This window comes from Hermetia illucens, chromosome 3 (genome assembly GCF_905115235.1).
Source record: "Hermetia illucens chromosome 3, iHerIll2.2.curated.20191125, whole genome shotgun sequence".
NCBI lineage: Eukaryota > Metazoa > Arthropoda > Insecta > Diptera > Stratiomyidae > Hermetia > Hermetia illucens.
In genome coordinates, this window is record NC_051851.1 from 110531292 (window position 1) to 110554969 (window position 23678).

General features: G+C 45.0%; 1 protein-coding gene across 3 annotated transcripts in view; it reads left to right on the forward strand.

Moving 5' to 3' along the window:
• Positions 1-2629: 2629 nt before the first annotated feature.
• LOC119651991 overlaps positions 2630-23678 on the forward strand; it is a 77695-nt gene continuing 56646 nt past the window's right edge. Inside the window, exons 1-2 of one of the 3 annotated variants that reach the window (XM_038055909.1) lie at positions 2630-2749; positions 14907-15001. In XM_038055909.1, the coding sequence (XP_037911837.1) occupies positions 14931-15001 (71 nt within the window). In that variant the 5' untranslated portion in view covers positions 2630-2749; positions 14907-14930. The other 2 variants (XM_038055908.1, XM_038055910.1) reach the window with 2 other exon arrangements.

The following is a 23678-nucleotide window of genomic DNA, read 5'->3' on the forward strand; positions in this document are numbered from 1 at the left end:
CGGGAGCTCAACGAGGATTATCCGCAATTAAAATTGAAAACCGTGGCCAACTTAGTCACACGAGCAGACAAACTACTGCACAGCCAAAACCCGGCGCTCCCGATGAGGTCACAATCGGGACTATTCATAGCCACCTTCGAGCCCTCCCATAGGCTCAGTGAAGTATTGAAAATTAAATATATACTTGACCAGAAGATTTCGCTTGAGAAAGTCAAGCCAAATCAAGGAGTGCAGTGCTACAACTGCCAGAATTTTGGCCACACCACCCCTAACTGTTCGATTGTGCACAGGTGCGTGAAGTGCGCAAAAAAACACGTCCGCGGGGAATGCCCCACACCATCATCGGAGGCGCCGCATTACTGCAATTGCGGCCAGACCGGACATCCTGCCAACTACCGCGGATGCCTGGCATACAAAGATATGGTTGCCAGAGGGGAAGCTGGCAGGGCGAGAAAAAATGCGAAAACGGCGAGGACCAAGCAAACGGTGACACAGATGTCACAAAGCTTGTCCCGGCCAGGTGTATCGTACGCCCAAGCAGCTAGGAATACTCTTCCTAGTGCTGCACGTCAAGCTGCACAAGGAAACAAACTGGCCTTCAAGAACTTGGTCGAAAGCCTCGCTTCCGCCCAGACGAATGAGCAGCGGCAGATTGCCGCAATCCAATTACTGATGAATTTATGGAGTTAAATATAGTCACATTTAACTCCGCGTCCCTGGTCTCACACGCCCAACGTGCCACTGCTCAAGCGTTGGTTGATACTCTGAAAGCAGCCATATTTTGCGTTTCGGAGACCCACCTAAACCACAGACATAATGTCAATTTCACCGGATATACCACTATTCGGCATAACAGCAACACGGGCCCTGCCCTGCTAGTCAAAAAAGACTACCATTTTGAGGAAGTCGTCATCGAGGGTTTACTAGTCTGTTCCGCTGCAGCGGCAATAGTTATAACTATCGATAATAAACAGATTTTGGTAGTTTCCGTTTATTTCAAATACAATTCGCCAAGTGAGCAACTGGGCCATGACTTAAAAGTCTTGGGCGATCTCCAGTTAAAATCAAAATATCTTATCTTTGGTGGCGACTTTAACTCACGGCACAAATCCTGGGGCGATAAGGCAGAAAATTTAAATGGGAAAACCCTGTATAACTGGATCCACGACCCTTTCACGCCAGCCAACCTTGAGGTGGTCTCGCCGGATTCGCCCACAAGACCCGCTAGTCAATCCATCATTGAATTTTTCCTGCTGTCTGATGAAACCAAGCAAAGTTTTCAGGTAACTTCCTATCCCTTGCCAGGCATGTCCGACCATTTCGCAGTTGAATTCAAAGTGGCCTCAACTTCACAACTACAGAAGCGAGCGGAAACACTATAGTGAGCAATTCACAGACCATTAAGTACTTAGGAGTTAAACTTCACGAACTCCTTAAGTTCAAGCCACATCTTGAGCTCGCTATCGGTAAGGCACGCGGTGCACACAGTAGGATCTACTTTCTTCTTCGAAAGAAGGTAGGACTCAGTACCAAAGCCAAACTAACTGTCTACAAGACCCTGATCAGACCCATTATCTGCTATGGAGCGCCCACGTGGATCACTTGCTCCACTCGAACCATGTCCAAATGTGAGGCATTCGAACGCCGGATATTAAGGTACTGCACTGGTCTTTCCTATAATTGGAATACCAAGAAGGTTGGAAAAAACGCCGAAGTATATCGGCGCGCCAAGGTACAACGTGGTGGAACGGTTCTTCGAAGGAACGGAGAATCATCCAAATCCACTAATCCGGCAACTCTACCAACAGGGTAGCACCTTCCCATTGGCCAACTTCCTAAGGCCCTGCCAAATAGTGAGCGAAGCTCTTAAACCCGCCATCCTTTTCCTATATGATTCTGCCTGTCTGGTAGGGGTACATCGAGGCTAACTACAAGACATGTAATGTGCTATTGTATATAGTAGGTTAAGTATTTATTGTTAGATTAAGCTAGATTAAGTTTAGACTTAGTTAGTTTTAAGTATTTTAAGTAAGTAAGCGATGCCTTCTGGCGCTTTTAGTGCAAGCGCAGTCTTTAAATAATTCAGTTCAATACAAAAGAAATGTGAAGATATAATGATGTGAAGATGTGAAGAAATAAAGTTAAGTTAGTTAAGCTTAATTTAAGCTAGAAATAATCAATTATGTATTAGCGTAAGTCATTATGGTAAATAAAAAACTTAAATTTAAAATTTATAGTAGATCTACTGTGACCTAAACATTCGCGTGAACCAGCCAAGACCAGGAAATTTGACTCCCAAACATATCCAGGGGAGAATATTGAACAAGTCCGAATACTGGAAGCTGGCGGCTTCGGGTATAAAGGTTTTGTGTTCATCTTATGTGAGAAACTTCTACGGACATTTTTCCATCCGTATATAAATTCAATTTGTATAAATGGAGTCGACGAGACTAATGCGAGTGACAAAAATAATTAGTACTTGCAACTCAATTAGTGCCTTCCGGAGTTCTAAACACAAATTGCATTCAAAAGTAATTGTCGAAAAACGCGACGAAATTGCGAATTGTGACCTGAAATGTTTATTGTACATTGGAGTTGCGTACGACTCGGACTTTTACCGGTGTGCATACTCAAAACGGAGTGGAACGGCAATCGTCGCGGTCGCGAGTCTCGGCGGTGCGGAACCGGGTCCTATCCCGCAACATGCGCATTTCAACAATTGTCTTCAGCTGTTTAGTGTGAATGAACGGTATGTAGAGTTGTCCGCCTGTCAAATGAGTGTTCGGGTGTTGATCTGTTTCCCCAAATTTTTCGTTGTTCGCATTAGTGATTCTGTAGATTAGTATTTGTACCTTGTGAATTTCTCTGCAGAGCCGAGTTAAAGTGGCTGAAACCAAATCCAGCTTCACTTTGAGTTAATGATTTGTAATTCAGAGTAGTGCTCGTATGTGCTTTCTGCACTTCCCTGAAAGTTGTTGATTGTAGAAGAATTGTGATGTTGCTAACATCTGAGCCTAGTTCAGGCCAGTCCAGTCGGGCCCCGTCTATCTTGGAGAGCCCGACTTTGGCACGCGTGGAACGCGCCCGACTGCGGTTTGAGGCGAACACCGGAAGTACTCACCAGCATTATAAAAGCAGTTTTGGCAACAACTTCGTTAGCACGAAGGTAAGCGTTCGCGTAAATATTAAGTCACAATTCAATTATGTTGGTATTTTTACGCCATTTGCTGTCAGAATGGCTGAAACCCCACTTTCTCCTCTTAATGAGTAATTTACAAGAACTCATTCGGGAAGATGAGTCAGCTGGGTATGTATGTTTTTAATATTGCAAAATAGCAGTAAGGGATTAAGCCTAGCAATTTCTCTTTTTTTCTCGGGGAACGCCTCTCTGCATTAAGATTTCACATTGCGCGCAAAAAAAGATTACATATGTAAGTACTTTGAGAAATTGTTTACTTCGTTGTGAGTTGAACTTGAGATTTCAACATTTTACACAGCTCAATGGGATGTAAAATTTTCCGGTAATATCACCTGGAATGTTTCGTTGGCAAGCATGATCCTGCTGTTGATTTTGAATATTTTGTTCTTGTCCTTTGCCTGTAAGTACACAAAACGGTTGACTTGTTCAAGGATGCGAATGCATGGTCTGGGACAACAGCCGGATCGGACAATAATTTGAACACTCTATTGGACTATCTTTTCATTTCCATATTAGAATGGCTGTGTTCTCTTGCCAATCAGATGGTGCTCTACCTTCTTCAATATTCCGATGAAGAACTTACTGAGCCATAGTGTTGGTTTCCAACTCTGTCCAGAGCCCAGATGCAATATCTTCATTGCTACGTCGACTTGAGTGGCGTTGACAGTTGGAATTGTTCCAAATGCCGGCAGTGCTTGTGGAAGTGGAAAATGAACAAATTATCGCGCTGAAATCTGTTCGTAATATTCTCGCCATCTATCCGTCGTGCCTCGCCTATTGAACAGAAGTCCTCGATATCCTATTTGTGGCATGAAAAGTCGATACAGATCTCCCGCTATCGTTCCAAATTATAGTAAAGACCTTTATAAAGAACAGCTTGGATAACAGAGTTTGCTTTCTTTGCTTCCCGGTTGGCATTCTTATAGATTTGGCGATTGGCCAGTGTTTCTCTTCACGGACCTTCATTGCAAAGCCAAGTATTTCAGCTGATGAAACACTTACCTTGCTTGGTAACCCCGAGGGTTGCATAGGGCATGAATCATGAATCAGGTTTTTATCTTGGTTCTTCGATTCTTCTACATTCCAAACGTTTGGTAATGGTGTGAGTTTATCTCTTCCTATTTTTCACGAACTTGTCACCATTTAATACGCGGTGGGTTAGTGCGTTCCTCACGCTGTTTTATTGGTAGTTGCTTCGCAAGACTGATTGCCATCTTGCGAATCAACAACCGATGTTGTGGTGCTCTTATAGGCAACGGCTTTTCAATCGGTTACGGTTATCGGGGGTTTTATGAGAAAATAGTCGATTTGCGTTTTACTGTTCCCTCTATAAAATGTGGCAAGATGAGACAATCGCAGTGCTAAACACCTCCAGACAATACGAGTTTAGAACTTGTGTCGTTAACTTTCTTTTTTATCGAAGTGACATACTCCCTAAAAGTTAGCTAATTGCTAGAAGGGTAAGTAGTCAGTCTACTCACAGCTCTCACTTTGTGAACACCACAATGAGAAGCAGGACCGCTTTTGCATTCAAGTAAACAAATCAAATTTATAAACAAGTCGGAATACCGGAAGCTCGCGCTTCGGGTATAAAGGCGTTTGTGTGAGTGAAATTATCCGGTGTTTCCAACGATTAATTATTTGAAATAATAAAAACTTGTTGTTTCTTTTTCGTTGGTATGAATGTTTATTCTTGCAAATACCGATATTTCGGGAACCACTTGTTCCCTTCATCAGTGTTAACAAATTTTAACTTTAACTCTGATTTAATGTACAAATATATCTATCTGAATATACTATATACCTACATACACAGATGTGTATTTGGAATTATGGATATTCATATACAAACGACTATAAAAATTAAAACAAAATAATTCCTTGCGACCTCATTCATATGAACTCATTTCGTTGTGGTATTGACGAATTGAGATGTGATGATGACGTCATACAGGTTGTAGAATGCACGAAATTCACAAAAAATGGCAAAATTTCACCCAATAACCTGTTAATAATAATAATTGGATTTTCTTGAAACTTGACCAAATTGTGCCTAATGTTATCTCTTACACACATGTCAAATGTACTTCTGGAATAGATATACGGGGGATGCCGGGTAAATATTTAAAATGTGGAAATATACTATTATTAACTTTATTTGTGCAGATATCGGAACCGAATGTATAGGGTTGGGGAAAAAGAAATGTCGTATTTTGTCAATAGATGGCGACATTTAAACATATTTTGTGTTGCATTTATCGTATCGGATCATACCATACGGCGATTTAAAGGCGACAATCTGTGCTATAAGTGTCTCTTTGACAGTGTTGTGATCATACGTTTCAGTCTCAAGTTTAGCGCGTCAAAAATGGAGTCCACCAAGCAAGAAATTTATCATGTTTTACGTTTTTACTACCTGAGGTAAAAATGCAACGAAGGCGGCCGAAAAAAATTGTGAAGTTTATGGGTCCGATACTGTCACGATTCGCACAGCACATCGTTGGCTCGATCGATTTTGTTCCGTTCTGGTGTAGTGGATGTCGAAGATACACCCAGTACTGGTAGGCCAATCGTCACAGAACCCGATAAAATCGTCGAAATCATCCAAGTAGACCGGCATGTGAGCGTTCGCTCGATTGACCAGGAACTGTGTATAGACCATAAAACCGTTTGGAACCATTTGCAGAAGATTGAATTGCAAAAAAGCTGGATGTTTGGGTGCCACACGAGTTGACGGAAAAAAGTGCGATGCATTGCTGAAACGGAACGAATTCGACACATTTTTGAAGCGGATGGTGACTGGTGATGAAAAGTGGATCACGTACGACAATTTCAACCGAAAAAAGGGAATCATCCACAGGAGCTCGGATGTGATGTTCTATCGCACCCACGTATAGTCCGAGCCTGGCACCAAGTGATTACCATCTCTTCCGGTCTATGCAAAACTTTCTTGGTGCTACTAAGTTGGCCTCAAAAGAGGCTTGTGAAAACGGGCTGTCTGAGTTTTTTGCAAATAAGAAGGAGGGGGGGGGGTTTAATAGGGGGATAATGAAGTCGCCTTCTAAATGGCAACACGTTTATGAACAAAACGGCGAACATTTGACTTAAATCGGATAATTCTAAATATGTTAAATAAAGCGTCAAATTTCGATTGCAAATACGACATTTCTTTTTCCCCAATCCTATATTTTGAGGCCTAGATTTTGTAGAGATGCACTACTGCGATTTTTATTTTTCGGTTGGATAGTTTCTGAGAACGAGAGCTGTTACACCTTCTGATGGTCATATTTTGAGCCCTCACTCCCCTACGTTTCACTTGGCATCAAATATGGGACCAGTTTCGAAGAGTACCAATTGAGCCCTTTCATTTGATGCCCTACATGGCCACATACTGCGAGAAAAAATTGTTCACCCTTCATTCATATGTATAGGGAGTCCCCCTTAAACTTAACACAAAATGGCGCTATATATAAAGGGAACAACAGACCACACGCTCTCATCAATTTTCGTGGCAATCGGTCCGGCGGTTTCCGCATAAATAGTGTGTGAGGCAGACAGACATCAACTCGATTCTAATAAGGTTTTGTTTCACACGAAACTTTTTATTGAATTTCTGTTCCACTCCATTAACTCAACCTGGTAAGTCCTAAAGATGAACCATATACTCACAAGGTCATGATTGTTCGCAAAATCGACTTTGCGCTTGTTAGCGCTGTCTCCGTTCCTAGGAGTAATTTTTATTCGACATATATCGATATTTCGAGAACAACTTGTTCTTATCCGAATGCCGAATAAAAATTACTACTAGCAACGGAGACGGTGTTGGGTTTTAATTCTATGCCATGGCAGTTAATCTCTCGTACCATTTGGAAGTGTGGATCAAACGCTGGCAAGCAAATGGTATGGCATTTACCGACAGAAGGCTCGCGAGCGCATAATAGGTGACGTTATTGAATGAGTTTTCTTTTTGTCGGCGTGTAGGCTTGAAGATATATGCGAAAGGAGGAGCAAATTTTTTTTCATAGAATATGGTCATGTAGAATATGAAATGAAGGGGCTCAATTAGTACTTTTTAAGAATGATCTTCTTTCTTATACTGGGTGAAACGCAGGGGATTGAGGTGAGGACTCACAATTTGTTTTCGAAAAAGGGAGACAGGTCTTGTTCTCAGAACCTATCCAACCGAAGAATCTGAAAAACATCTAGGCCTCAAAATATATCCCATTAAAATCTTTGCTGAAATAAAATTTATAATATATAACTTTTTTTACAAACTTACGCGAAAAGCCTCCTAAAGTTTATTGTGGATACACACACACATTGTTCATTATTACATCGCATGATACTGGCAGGTTTCACGTTAATCATATTGAAATCAACAAAGTAGTAATACATCAAATTAGTACTTTTCATGAAATTCTTCTTTTTCTTCAGCTTTTGTCCAGTTGACAAGCGGGGTCGGCTCGTCGTGATCGGTTTCGCCATTTGGCTCTATCGAATGCCTGATCTGGGTGCAATCCCGAAGCTTTTAAATCCCCATCAAGCGTATCAAGCCGCCGTTGTTTCGGCCTGTCTTTTGGTCGTTTACCGTCGACTGCGATGTTCAGACCAATTTTGGCAAGTAAATACTCAAAAAAAGTGAACCGATGGCGGCTTTACGGTTTCTTACCAGGGCAGAGGCAAATCGTCAGACGCTACCTCACCTCTGCCCTGGGAGTAGCGTGACCGTAGCGGCTCGCAGATATTGAGTGCTTCTTTATATAATTCGTAGAACACATGACTACGAATTATATTGAGCGCAAATCCGCCTTATTGACCAGAGCTTGGCCAGAGCTAAAATATTCGTTTTGAGAATGAGGAGGTCCTAAGACCGCATCAATTTAATGCTGGACCGGACCAAATGGGAGGCAACTTACTCCCTCTTTCCTGGTCCACGGACCCCTCGCTTAGGGCTTGCACCCAAACTTTTCAAAAAAGTGAAGCTTTACGGTTTCTTACCAGGGCAGAGGCAAATCGTCAGACGCTGCCTCACCTCTGCCCTGGAAGCAGCGCGACCGTAGCGGCGATGCTTCTCACGGTATTTCTCCATGAGTAACCGCGCAACATGTAATGTGTCAGTAGTTCCGCAGTTCTTGACAAGTCCGGCTTGATTCACGGTTATTTCAACGATTTCGCGAATACGGTTGTCAAGAATGCGTTCAAAAATCTTCATGGTATGAGTTGTAATTTGAACATTCTGCTGGACTACCTTTCTTTTTCCATATAGGAACAGCGGTACTTTCTTGCCAGTCAGATGGTGTTCTTCCTTCCTGAATAACCCGATTAAAGAATGCACTGAACCAAAGTGTTGGGTCCCAGCTCTTCGCATTCCAAAGCTCAGATGCGATGTCGTCAGGTCCTGTTGCTTTCCCCGATTTCATTCGTTTTATTGCCTGCTCGACTTCAGTTGCGCTGACAGGTGGAACTGCTCCAAATGAAATTTGCTCGAAGTATTCTCGCCATCTATCCGTTGCTGCTCGACGATTGGTAAACAAAGTACCGTCCTTTTCATTAACGCAACAGAAGTGTTCGATATCCTGTGTACGTTCGTTACGGCTTTTAGCAAGTCGGATACAGATCTCTCTCGCCATCCCGAGTGTCCAGTTTATCATAACAATTTTTGTAATGGTTCGCTAAGGCGACCGCCTTCTTCGCTTCCTGGTTAGCATAATTATAAATTTGTCAATTAGCAGGCGTTTTATCGTCGAAAAATTTGTGGTAAAGGCGTTTTTTTTTCACGGACCTTCATTTCAACATCATCATTCCAAAGCCAAGTATCTCGGTTGGTGCACCACTTACCCGGCTTGGCGACCCCGAGGGCTGTAGAGGCCGCTTTATGGATAGTGTCTTTCATTTGGTTCCATGATTCTTCCACATTAGTAATGGCCGGGTTAACCACTGTTTGCGATTTATAGTATTTTGATGAGGGCTTTATGGAATTTGGATGGGGGCCTTATCTTATCTTATGATTTCTTGATATTAATTAAGCTTGATATCAGTTCTACTACTATTAGAAAAGTTATAGTGTCAAATTTTTCGTCTTCGCTTGAATTTTCTGCATACTAAAAATATCAAGAAATGTCAGCACCACATTGAAGCCAATAGTTTGAAATATACTATATCATAGTCCTATACGTGTATAAGGCGAACATGTTCCTGCTACATGTAAACTGTTGGAAAATTTCTTAAAGGGCTTTCAGCTGCAAACCATTTACTAATAAATGTAACAATTACGAGCTAATCCTGTTTCTGAACCGGACGGACGGATTATCAGATACTCAAACCACTGACAGAGGGTGGAGATTTTATATTTTATATGAATTTATTACACTAAGTCGTGTATGATATCATCCTCACATAAAGTGGGCTCATCTGAACAGTAGGAAGCATGTGAACATCTTATTACGGAAACGATAATTTCGTTCACGGACGCATTCTCAGAAACTACCCAACCAAAAAATCTAAAAAAAAAAACAGGAGGCTACCACTATATGGTACCTAGGCTCGTAAATACCCTCCATATAGATATCTGTCCAAATAAAGTTAATAATAGTATGTTAGTATAATTTTTAGTAATTGGCTGTTACCAATGAGATCTATTTGCCGATTTCAATTTGCATGGTCCCAATAAGAGTTGACCGGTCCCCATGTGTTGCTGGCATAAGGGAAACGTGCGTATTCGTTCTTATGGTTGAAATTGCGATAACCTGGACCTAGGTCATCATCATCATCAACGGCGCAAGAACTGATATCCGGTCTAGGCCTACCTTAATAAGGAACTCCAGACATCCCGGTTTTGCGCCGAGGTCCACCAATTCTATAACCCTAAAAGCTGTCTGGCGTCCTGACCTACGTCATCGCTCCATTTTAGGCAGGGTCTGCCTCGTCTTTTTCTCATTTTTCTACCATAGATATTGCCCTTATAGACTTTCCGTGCTGGATTATCCTCATCCATAGGGATTAAATGACCCGCCCACCGTAACCTACGGATCTAGTGGAGTCGGGATATCTGAGCATCGAACTCGAGAGCAGGATTATGGGCTTCAGGGGCAACGTAAGACCGGGCATGAAGGTATTGGGAAAGGCAACGCATAGAAGGTTAGAGAGGAAAAGGTAAAGAGGTAGATAGATAGGTTCTCAGAACCTATCCATCCGAAAAATCTGAAAACATCACAGTAGGGCATCTCTACAAAAAACTAGATAGTGTCTAACTCAGATAGATATATTTGTACATTAAATCAGCCGTATTTAATGTACGTACTGTATATGTACATATGTATGCTTTTATGCACGAAGAAACTTCGCCCTCTTTCGCAGTGCCTTCCTTTGTCGTCGGTTAGAAGCCCTACCAGGTTAACGGAGTCCGGGCTGCATGGCTTTTTTCTTCACATATCGGCGTTAGACCAGTTACATGCATATTATCAGCTTCCCTTTCTTCCCTTTTTCCGGGTACAGACGGAGGAGAAGGTTCTGACAGGCAAGCCTGCAGTCCTTTCCCCTTTGCGCCTGAAGTCTCCTTCTGCCGAGTCTTCCTCCTATGTATTTGAGAAGAGTTCTTGCCCAAAGCCGAGAGGACGGCTTTGTCTGGATTCGATTCGATTTTTCATTATCTATCTCCAACAGCGAATCAGACGAAGCCGGAATTTCAACGCAGGCTTGGCGCTCTGGAGGACGCTATCTTTGGCACGGAGAGGTGGATCCTGTTCGGGGGCGACTTCAGTGCCAGGGCACTTGACTGGGGCATGCTTCACCCAGACCAGAGGGAAACGAATTCTCGAAATGGCGTCGAGAACAGGGTTTTAAACGCTGGATCCACCCCAACGTTCTGGCGCCCAGGCCGAAAGGGAAGCATTCCAGACGTAACCTTCTCGTCATATTTACTGGTGTCGCTAGTGGACAGGTGGCGATTCTAGAAGGCTTTTCTGTAAGCAACCATCTATACATTTCGCGGCAGCTGTTACTGTCGTAAATTTAGTTATAAACCTGATAATGACGACCTGCGGAGCTTGCATGCCTAGGCAGGCATCGAGACGTGGCAAACTTTCTATTTATTGGTGGACGGCGGAAATCGCAGAACTCCGAAAGGAGTGTCATACACTCCGCAGTTTAACACAACGCGTAAGCGACCGGAAGGCGGCATGTACCATAATGACAGAGCACATATCAGTCAAAAGGGGGCTCTGCACCCCAATAAAGAGGAGCAAAGCTCGTTGCTGGCAGGCTCTGGTCGACGAGGTGAATGGGGACCCGTGGAGATTCGGTTACAAACTTGTAACCCGAAACATCGGGGCTCTGTAGAAACCCTGTTTACTTAAGGGCCGAACAGATGGACCGCATTGTACGGACACTATTCGCTGACGCAGATACCGCCGAGGAATGCCCATTTTTCTCTATAAACAATTGGAACAGGCAGTCCTCACTATGAAAAACAAGAAGGCGCCTGGACCCGATGGTATTCCAGTGAAGGTCTACAAAGTAGTATTCCAACATCCAACCTACTGCTCGACGGATTCGACGCTTGCCTGAAAGAGGGCATTTTCCCTTCTTGCTGGAAGGTGGCGAGGCTTGCCCTTATCAGCAGAGGGCAAGGTGACCCTGAGTTGCCGTCTTCATATCGCGCACTTTGTATGCTTGACACTGCTATGAAAGTGCTCGAAAAGCTCATCAGAAGTAGACTCGCTAAAGCGATATGCCGCGCTGCTGGAGACTTATCCCAACAACAGTTCGCTTTTAGAGCAGGGAGATCCACAGTTGATGCTGTCATGTAAGTCGTGTATGCCGTTCCTCGGGTGGAGGTACATAGGCGCCGGGCCTGACGGATGGTGCTCCTCGTAACGCTTGACATCAGAAACGCTTTTAATTCCGTAAGATGAAAAAATATAGGCACACTAGATAACAGTTTCCTTGTGCCGAACTTTCTCTTACGGATATTGAGGGATTATCTGGGGAACCGCTCCCTGTTCTATGAATCGCTAGAGGGCCAGAGGGGGATGGAGGCCACGTCGGGGGTAGCGTAGGGATCCATTCTAGGGCCGAACCTCTGGGACGCTTCCTATGATAATCTACTGAAACTCGACGTGCCAGAGGAGTCACGCCTGGTCGGCTGTGCAGATGTGGTCGACATATTGATTGGCATATTGATGCGTCGGGTATGCAGATGGATGACTGCTCATGGTTTCAAAATTGCACTGGAAAAAACCGAAAAAGTCATTCTAGCTAAAAAGAGAACCCTGCGTCCCATATCATTCGGCGAGTAGACAGTCGAGTCAAAATCAATGCAAAGCACCTTGGACTGACTAATGGCAAATATTGGGGGTCCCACGCCTGATGAATTCAATGCAGTCTGTCCTGTCCACGACGTAGAGGTATGGGCTTATGCTCTTGGCAAGGAGGTATATCGTAAGCGTCTCGCACAAGTATAGAGACGGGGAGCTTTGAGGATGGTGTCTGCGTACCGTATTATCTCTGAACCGGCCGTGACGGTGATCGCGGGAGTTATCCCCGTTGCCCTTCTTGCTAGGGAGCGTCAGGCCATATACAAGCGCAAGGGAGGTGGTTGCTCGCGAAGAACGGCAACACACTCTAGACGAGTGGCAGCTCTCTTGGCAAAATGAAACTAGAGGCAGATGGACTGCGCGGCTCATCGGCAACTTAGGTGCGTGGCTGAATCGGAAGAATGGTGAGACTGACTATTTCCTTACCCAATTTTTAAGTGGGCATGGACATTTTCAGTCTTACCTGCACAAGATTGGAAAGGCGCGTTCTCCGCATTGTGTGTTTTGCAATGGAGTTGTGGACGATGCTCACCACACTTTTTTTTCTGTGGAAGGTGGGATGGGGTTCGTCAGCAGCTCTATTTAAACACAGGGGATCTCTCTCCAGACAACATTGTGGAAGAGATGCTGAGGACTGCTGACAGCTGGAACCGTGTTGCCCATTACGTTCGGGCCCTTCTCGTTGCTAAGAAGATAGAACTCGACCGGTGGAGGAGCCCTCCTCCCTCCCGACCGCGGGAGTGATGCCCGTTGCCCTTCTTGCTAAGGAGCGGAGTAGAGAAAAACCGCGAGAACAGTGCTAGTAGTTTTAAACACCGGATCCACTTCAACATTCCGACGCCTAAGCTGCGACGGAAGCATTCTAGACGTAACCTTCGTGTCGGAGTTACTGGTGGACGGGTGGCGAGTTCTGGAAGACTTCTTGGCAAGCTTCCATACATTGCGCTGCAGCTGGCACTGTCGTAAATTCAGTTATAAACCTGATAATGACGGCCTGTGGAGCCTGCATGCCCAGGAGGGCATCGAGACGTGGCAAACCTTCTATATATTGGGGGACGGCCAACCAAAGAAAAACATTGGTACTGAACTGTTAAGAAGCAGGCTAATATTTATCATGGGGCGAGGACGGACTCAGATGACATAATTTGTTTTTGGTCGCATCATTGCTCTCATCAATCGTTTGTGATGGGATTCTGGAATGCTCAAACGCTTTTTGAAAAAGTATCGCGGCCCCCCGGGATGGTGGCTTGCTACAACTTTAGCAAGAATTTCAGCTTTACAGGCTAAGCATTTTGGGGTTAAATGAGGTAATGTCCGAGGCACAAGCTAATTAGCGAGGATTCGTCCGGGCTCCGCACGGGAATGATGCAATTCACCACGGAATGAAACTCACCCGCTTGAGTGGCTCGCCTACCTGTGGGTAGCGAGGTGAAAATCATGAGGCTGGCGGAGCAATCGAGGATCAGAGAAAAGTCAGTTGAGATAAATTTTTCTCGTTTTGAATGAAAAATAGAAAAATGACCTTGTTTTATGATTGATTTCTAATAATTGATAAACGTTCATTAACGTTTATGTTTTTTTTATGATTAAAATTTATCAGTCAGAACGAGATCATCATTTTATGGTCCCTTATCTTCGCTTGTGTATTGCATCCGCAGATGTAGCGTTCGGCAAAACTCGGGAAAACTAGCTTGCTGACTGGACGGCGAGTATCTTAAAACGCTCCCCGGACAATATTGATGAGTACTGGATCGCCATCAAAAAATACTCTTTTCTCCGACATAAGTGAAGTTATTGGCCACATCCTGAAGGGCGCCATAAGATCTAGCTGACTGTCGCTACCTAGAAACGGATAGGGTAACGTAGAGACCTAAAGGATCCAAATACCGCTGCAGTCGGTGGCGAGCATGATGCGCTTGAGCTGCAGTACCATGGCGAAACTGTGAAACATGTGTCCTTCTTCACATGTGCTTGAAACACGTGTTTGAGAAAAAATCCAAACAATAAAATAAATTTACAGTATAGTTGGAAGCCTATTTTACGTGTTTTAATTAATTTAGTATAGAAAATAAAGGAACTTTTCTTTGTAAAATCTACGGAGATGTTGGTGTTCGTATTGCGAAGTTCTCGAACTACTGTATGATTAACTTTTGTAACATATTTATTTTTTATAATTTCGAAGTCAATGGATCAGTTCAACATTTTTGATGGTCATATCTAGCAAACAAGTTGCGATTGATAATAGTTCTGGTATCAGCGTCATAAAAGATAAATAAATTTATGTCCAATGTGGCAAATTTGAAATAGCCTAGAATTTAATAGTGAAGTTAATACGCCACTAACGAATTCAAGTTCTCTTTCTGGTAACTTACTTTTATCTTTGTTTTCAACAGAATTTTCTTGCTGGAAGAAGTGCAATGAATGGAGCAATTAAGCGAGGATTGCTTTGGCAACAGCGGGATCGACTTTTCTCTCGATGGAAAGAAAGGTAAGGTTTTCTCGTTTTTTTTTGCATACGAAGTAAAGCAAAAATATTCAGATATGTATGATCAATTAAGCCACGCACATATATATATGTACGAACCAACAAGCGACAGTGGCCATGTTTGTTTGTTTGGGATGATCGTAATATATATGTTTTCAATACGTGCATACATCTAGGAGTTTGGAAATAAATGAAGGAATACTGTGAATAGTTAGCTATGTACGAATAGGAAAAAACGTATATTGTAAAGTATATTGTGTATCAATATTATAATGAAATGTACCACAAACTTGTTTGATGCATCAGCAGCAGGATAGAGTGGCACTCCAAACTGGGGTCCTTTGCGATTTGTATACCAACGATCGTCTCAATTCTAATATCAATCAATAATCACAGCATAGTTCGCTCTGCCGCGCTTTCTATAGTTTCGTGTGCTGTCAATATTCGGAATAAGGACATTCGCGGTTGATAGGGCGTTGCATTCAGCGTGAACTAGTGAAAAGGGGCGTCTTCACTATTGAGTGCTCACTAGCTAAGATTCGATTGAACACCCTAGGCAATGAAAAACGACTTGTGCGTTTGTGGTGGGAGAGAGGCAGAGCCTCTGATAACTCAGACCTTAGTGGTCCATTGTACTCGATTCCCACGTCTAACGGAATATCCCGGATTCGTTTATGTATCACAGGATTTCCGTTAGTGGATGTGATACTATCCGCTGCAGTTGGAGCACATCAGCACCAAACATCTGATGTCTGATGCTTCCGTTAGCGGGGCGCTCACATAGAAAATATTCCGTGGATTCCGTTTCCTCATTACAGGATGGACACGTATCATCTTGGATAATTTCTATTCTAAACATATGCCCAGCTAGTGTATTATGGCCAGTCAGAATGCCCACAATACTTCTGCAAGTCTTCCTGCTTTTCGACTGGATAAACTTTGCAGTATGTATGTTCACTTCTGACAGGAAGAGTTTGGTGTGTCGAGTAGCATTAAGGCTTCGCCACCTGTCATTATGGGAAGCTTGTTCCCAGTTATTGATAGCAGCATCAGCCAATCCTACCGACACCCCAATTGCTGGTGTCGATCAAATATAGAGTAAATTGAAGCCTCTTTTGCTAAGACATCCGAGATTTCATTTCCCTCTACGCCACAATGACCAGGTACCGAAAGTACATCCACCGTATTGGATCTAGAAACAGAATTCAATCGGTTTCTACATTCCTGAACGATTTTTGAGGTGATCAAAGTATTACTCAAATTCCTCATTGCAGCTTGACTATCGCTACAGATTGCGATGCGCCTGCCCTTCAACCGCTCGTCAGTCGTCCAGGTTGCAGCCTTTACGATCGCATACACTTCAGCCTAAAAGACCGTTATGTATGGTCTCAAAGGAAAAGCCCACTTCTCGTTTTTATTCGAGAGGTAGACTTCTGCTCCAGAACCATTTTCTGTCTTTGAGCCATCGGTGTAGAAGACGTCAGTATATCCTGACACGCAAACTAGATTCAGTTCTCCCAATGATTCTTCCAATGCTTTGACCCCCCACGTCCATTGTTTTCCCATAGCTGCTCTCATTGCATTAGAGCAAATAAACAAATCCAAGTGCTGCAAATTGAGTGATACATTCAGAGCTGCACCGGATGTGGTGCTCATGGCACCGGTGATACTCAGACATACAATTCTTTGCAGTGTGGCTAGTTTACAGCGAAAACTCTTCTGTTTCACCTTAACCCACCGTAACGACTTAAAGACCGACTGAAACAGCAATAGCTTGATACGGCAGATTTCAGAGCCGCTCAACTCCACTTATGATTGAGCAGTGTGGGTAAATTCGAAACAGACGAGCGGAGCCCACTTTTGATCAGAAGAACAGCTAAAGAAGAAATGTTTCAAACGCAAATCCGACAAAACTGGACTGGAAGTTCACCACCTTTTGAATATCAGCGGAAACTTTCATCGGATCCATAATTCGACGAACAGGTTTGGTGTGGTTTCTATCTGAGCTTCATGGTTTTATTAGGTATGATGTGTAGGTCTCGGAAGGTGCCAGAAATTGATAAGATTCACTAAAGGGAGTTATCCCTCTAAAATAAGTTATTATCTCATACGCAAGGAGCTGGATGCCTCCTGCCCTTGAAAATGTCAACTAATTACTTGAGTTTGTGGTTCTACCATGTTTGGTAAAGTAACACACTATTCATATTAATCCTTTCACATTTAATAACCGCCATTATTCAAGTTAATTCTTTTACATTTAATTAAAAACATTAAAATAGAAATCTTTAAAATGCTTTTAAAATCAATCTCATTTCTAAGCTTATCAATATTAATATTTTTACTTAAAAAAATTGATTAATCGTCATTCTACTTTTTTTCTCCTTGACACCGCAGGCTAAACCCCTTTTTTTCTTAAACTGATGTTCATTCTTTTTTAAATTTATCATTTAAATCATGGCCTCCTCCGCCACAGAGAACACCGATGGTGGCCACTGTCAATCGAATTAACAACATTCGAAATGTATTTGTATTTTGTTAACCCCGCTGCGCCACATCACTCCGCCCCCTAGGGGTTTCAGCGACAGACTTCAGAACTACGTTCCCCATCATGCGGCGAAGCGAACGCGACGTTGATTTGGGGCGCAAACGGGATAAGGAGACAGCCTTTTTCTGTCCCCGAGCTGGAAGAAATGCTCTCCACGCTCGAGAACATGGAACGGGTGCTCGTATGGAGGCTGCAGCGGTTTCTGGAAGCATCCGTCCTAACCAGGACATGCGTGCACGTGTGCAGCTTCCTGGGCGCGCAGGCAGGTGCGGACGAGTATCGTTTGGGAGATGTGGCTTTCATGTGGCGAAGGTTGTCTTTCAGCAGGCGCAGCAATCCCGAATTTGAGTGATCTGACCTCCTGTCGAAGACCGGATCCCCTGGGAGCTTTGGGCTCTCCCCGTATACAAACTCCGCGGGGCTGTCAGCAAATTTCTCTCGGCCGGTTGTTCGTAAGCCGGGTAGGACGAGAAGCAAGACTTGAGTCCAGGACGGATTGTCACGTGCCATAATGGCGGCTTTCAACGTTCTAGCATCCCATTGGATTGCGGGTGGTATGCCATAGCTCGCTGGCGTTTGAAACCCAGGAGATGCCTAACTCTGAGAAAAGGGTGGATTCAAATTGCATTCCCTGGTCAGTGTCAATGTCCCTCAGAAGTATTGCCTCAGGCCACCGCGTAAACCTGTCGATGATTGTGAGGCAATACCTGAAACCGTGCGAGTCTCGCAAGGTTCTACTATGTCGAGGTGTATGGTGTGGAACCGCTTGGTAGTGCGGGAGAATGACCCCACCACCTTCCTTACATGCCTGGTGACTTTACGCTCCTGGCATGCGGTGCACTCTCTGGCCCAGGAGTTGACATCCTTGTTCATGGAGGGCCAGAAATATTTCTCGGTGACTAGCCGATTTGTTGTCCTGATGCCTGGATACGCTAACTCGTGAACCGCGTGAAACACTTCCTTGCGAAAGGTGGCCGGAATGTATGGCCGGGGCGCCTTTTCCGAGACTTCGCAGCAGAGAAAGGGGTTCGAGCCGAAGATAGGCAACTCCCGAAATTTATATTTGGGGTTGAATTTGAGGCTCTGAAGTACTGCATCATCTACCTGCGCCTTCGCGATAGCTGAGAAGTCGAATGAGGTTGGGATATTAACTTCGGAGACTCGTGACAAAGCGTCACCAACTATGTTGTCCTTGCCGGGCACGTGCTGTATGTCGGACGTAAACTGACTTATAAAGCTCAGGTGTCGAAAGTGACGAGGGGACGCTTTGTCGGGCTTTTGTTTCAGAGCATATGTGAGAGGCTTATGGACAGTGAACACTGTGAACGGCCTGCCTTCTAGGGAGAAACGGAAGTATTTGATGCTCAAATACGCGGCGAGCAGTTCGCGATCGTAGGTTCTGTAGTTCCGTTGAGCGGAATTCAACTGCTTCGAGAAGAAGCTCAACGGCTGCCAAACTTGATCCACCTTTTGGTGAAGGGCGGCACCTACTGCGATGTCAGAGGCATCAACAAAAACGGTTAGGGGTGCATCTTGCAGAGGGAATGCCAAGAGTGTGTCGGCCAGTTGTTGACGGGATTTGTCAAACGCCCGGGTAGCCTCTTCAGACCACACGATCTCTCGTGTGTCCTTAGTTTTGGGACCAGACAAGTACGCGTTCAAAATGGACTGGTGATGGGCGGCCTTGGGCAGGAAACGACGGTAGAAGTTTAGCATGCCCAAGAACCTCCTCAACTCCCTCACTGTTTTTGGACGCGGGAAGCTTGTTATCGCTTGCACCTTGTCTGGGTCGGGCTGTATTCCGTCAGGGGAAATGAAGTGGCCGAGGAATCTCACATGTGTTTGGAGGAACTTGCATTTCTCAACGTTTAAGACTAAACCGGCCTCAAGGAGACATTGAAAAATGCACTCGAGATGGGCTAAGTGCTCAGACTCTGAGGAAAAAGCGAACAAAACATCTACAGGGATTTGGTGATAGGCTTTGGTTAAATCCAAGGTCGAAAAGATGCGGCAGTTTGCGAGATGATGCGCAAAGTCGTGGATGAGAGGAATTGGATATCTGTCTTAAACAGTCTGCGCGTTTAGCCTTCTGTAGTCCCCACAGGGGCGCCATTCGCCATTTGGTTTAGGGATCATATGGAGTGGGGAAGATCAAAAACTGTCTGAAGGTCTGCGATACCCTGTTGCATAAGTTGTTCAAACTGTTTCCGTGCAAAAGCCAGGGGCGGTAGGGGACGCACCTTCGAGAAGATCGGGGAACCAGTGGTGTTAATGTGGTGCTTCACATTATGCTTCATTGGTTTTGAGAGACTGCGCTCAGTAGTAATCTGACTGAACTTTTGTAGGAGTGTCCGAACACGAGAGTCGGTGATGTCTTCCAAAAGAGCGGAAAGGTTATTGTCAGTGTGAGACACCATTTGGCCCGACGATTTAAAGTTGGTCGTGGGATCTATAAGAGACTTGTTTTGCAAGTCCAGCAGGAACCCATAGTGACACAAGAAGTCTGCATCTAATATGGGGAAGCTGACATCCGCCAGGATGAAACGCCACGAAAACGTCCTACGCAAGCCAAGACCCACGTCCACTTGCCTGTACCGGTATATGTTAATTCGGGAAGAATTTGCTGCCGCCAGTTTTAACGATTGAAGAAATAGTCGATGGTGCCGGGGTACGGGAAGAACCGAAACCTCCGTACCAGTATCTACGAGATAGTTGCGCCTGGTGAGAGGGTCGTAAATTGTTAGGCGGCGTGGCGCTGCGTAATGGGTGGTCGTCGCTAGAACCCCCGCGGACTTAGTTTTTTGAGGTAGGCGCGAATCTGCGATGGTACCAACAAATACTTCGGTCCGATCGCCCCTTTCGAGCAGGAGACCGTGAGCGAACTCGCGACCAGCCGCCCGAACGCTGAGCGTCCAGCGTCCCCCTCATTTCAGGCATACTGGCCACTAGTGCGGCTATTTCACGCTTCAGCTCGCCAACTTCGTCAGAAGGCTGATGAACGGCCGCTTTTGTTGGACGCGAGTGCACTTCGTGCACCTTATCGGCTGCAGCCGCTAGCCAAGGAACCGGAGACGCACGCAAGGACCGCCTGGGTACCCTCCGAGAGTCATCGCAGCCAGAGTGATTTTAACAAGTCGTCGTCGATCTTACTCCCACCCAATTGCCTTATTTCGCGAAGCAATTGGCTGGCAGTTCGATCGCCCAACAACAAACCTTCCAACAAGTGATCCAACTTAGCTGACTCACTTACCGACAGGCGTTTGATTAACTCGGTCTTCAACAGGATGGACTCGTCATCCAGACCTACAATCGCGTGGTTAAATTTGGTTGCGTCCGCCGTTATTCCGGACATGTGGAACTTCGCCTCCAAATGGACGAACCACAGTTCCGGATTCCGTCACCAAAAGGGAGGGACGCGGACAGCTGGGGTGGTCACATCAGGGTCAGATGGGCCTGCCGCGTCTTGATTGTCAAGCGATATAACTAAAGCTAAGTTAACGACCCCCATAAATGTAAAAGGGGGGTGTAAACATTGTTTTCGCTGAATATAGTCATTGGGGGTATCAAATGAAAGGTCTCGATTAGTACTTTTCGGAGCCGGTCTTGTGTGTGTGTGTATGGTGGGGGAGAAGCTACAGTTTCTGAGCACTCAGGCCGGGTTGGCCCATTGTACTCGCCTCCCCCGTCTAACGGAATATTCCGGATTGGTTCACGTATCGCAGGATTTCCGTTAGTGGTGTGATGCTACCCGTCGCAATTGGAGAACATCGGCCCTAAAGATCTGATGCCTGATGCGTTCATAGGCGGGGCATTCACATAGGAAATGCTCCGTGGATTCATCTTCGGTAATTCCTATTCTGAACATATGCCCAGCTAGTGAATTATGGCCTGTCAGAATGCCCACAATACACCTGCAAGTCCTCCTGCTTTTCGACAGGATAAACTTTGCGGTACGTATGTTGGGCTCTGGCAGGAAAAGTTTGGTGTGTCGAGCAGCATTTAGGCTCTGCCACCTGTCATTATGGGAAAGTTCTCTCTAGGCATAGGGGAGATTGACCCCTCTTTCGCTAAAGCGTCCGAGATTTCATTTCCCTCTATGCCACAGTGACCAGGTACCCAGAGTAGTTCCACCGAATTGAATCTAGACATTGAGTTCAAACGGTTTCTGCATTCCTGAACGATTTTCGAGGTGATCAAAGGGCTGCCCAATGCCCTCAGTGCAGCTTGACTGTCACTGCAGATTGGGATGCGCCTGCCCTTCAACCGCTCGTCAATCACCCAGTTTGCCACCCTTAGGATCGCATAAACTTCGGCTTGAAAAACCGTTGCATATTGTCTCAAGGAAAAGCCCACTTCTCGTTTTTCTTCGAGAGGTAGACTCCGGCTCCAGAACCCTCTTCTGTTTTTGAGCCATCGGTGTAGAAGACTTCCGTATATCCCACCACGCATTCCTATGGGTCTTCCCAGTCCTCTCTACGCTTCAGGGTAACTTCATATCTTCTACCAAACAGATGTATGGGGACACGAGAATCGGAAGGCATTGTAAGAACTGAATTCAGTCCCCCCAGTAGCTCTGCTAAAGCTACGTTGTTTCCCCATAGATCTAATCGAGTTAGTCTATGAGATGCTCTCATTGCAGTGCTTTGAATAAATATATCCAGGGGCTGCATTCAGAGCATTCGTGCTGATGGCACTAGGGATATCCAGACACACAGTTCTTTGCAGTGCGGCTAGTTTACGGTGAAAACCTTTTTGTCTCACCTTAACCCACCACACTACGGATGCATATACGAACATCGACCTAATGATGGCAACGTATATCCACATTACCACATGAGGCCTGAGTCCCCATGTCGAGGCAAAGGTCCGTCTGCACAGCCCATAAGCTGTGAGAGCTCGTTTCATCTTTACTTCTACATGTTTGTTCCAAAGAAGTTTTTTATCTAGAGTGACCCCCAGATATTTCACTTCTTCGGAGAGTTGAAGGGTAGTATCCCTCATCTCAGGGAGACAAAGTCCATCCAGTTTTCTCCTTTTTGTGAATAAAACCATTGTGGTTTTATTTGGATTAACTGACAAACCATGTCGAAGGCACCAGCTGTCTATCAAATCAACGGCACGTTGTATATTCCTACACACCGTTCCAAGATCCCGATGAACAGCAAGTACAGCCACGTCATCAGCATAAGCTTGGGCGTGTATTGGCAAATTTTGCAGTTCGCATAGCAGTGAGTCGATCAGCATACTCCACAGAAGCGGCGAAAGCACACCTCCTTGGGGGCAGCCCTTCGTTGCTTCTGTAGTCAGGTAGCGATCGACCCCTACCTCAGCGCACAGCAATCTTTGCGTTAGCATAGCATGGATCCACTTAATTAACAATCATCAACACCATGCGCTCTGGCACAAAGTTTTTGAAAAGGCGCACAGTTAAAAGCCCCTTCAATATCCACGAACACCCCCATCGCGTACTCAGCATTCAAAGTAGCATCCTCTATCGTTGTGACCAAAGAATGAAGAGCAGACTCACAGGACTTTCCACGTTGGTAAGCATGTTGGTTTCCACTAAGTGGGTGTGACCTAAGTGCGTTTCCACGAATGTGACGCTCCACCAGTCTCTCCTAAACCTTTCAGCAAGAATGAAGTCAAGCTGATCTGTCTGAATTTCTTTGCAGTAGAATAGTCATCTTTCCCATGTTTCGGTATGAAAACTACCTTAACCTGTTGTCAAGAAGAAGGCACGTAGCCCAGAGCAAGACATCTTCGAAAAATATTTCTTAGAGGTCGCTCTAAATGCTCCATACCCTCCTTTAGCATTGCCGGATAGATGCCATCCATGCCAGGTGCTTTGAAATGTTCAAAGGACAGTATGGCAGCTCTCACCTTTTCATGGGTAACAACCGCTTTCGCAGTGTTCCAGTTCCCCTTGCAACACTTGCGTGTTGAAGGGGTTGCAAGAACCGTCAACTCTCCCCCTACCACTTCTCTCACCCGTTCTCCCGGGTGGTGTACTTCCAGGAGGGTCTGTACTGAGTCAAGTCTGGAGCTCGTGAAAGTACCGTCGGATTTTCTAAGAGAATCCAACTTGGCCGACTCATCCCTTTTGAGGACTCTGCACAGCCTTGACGTCTCCCTTTC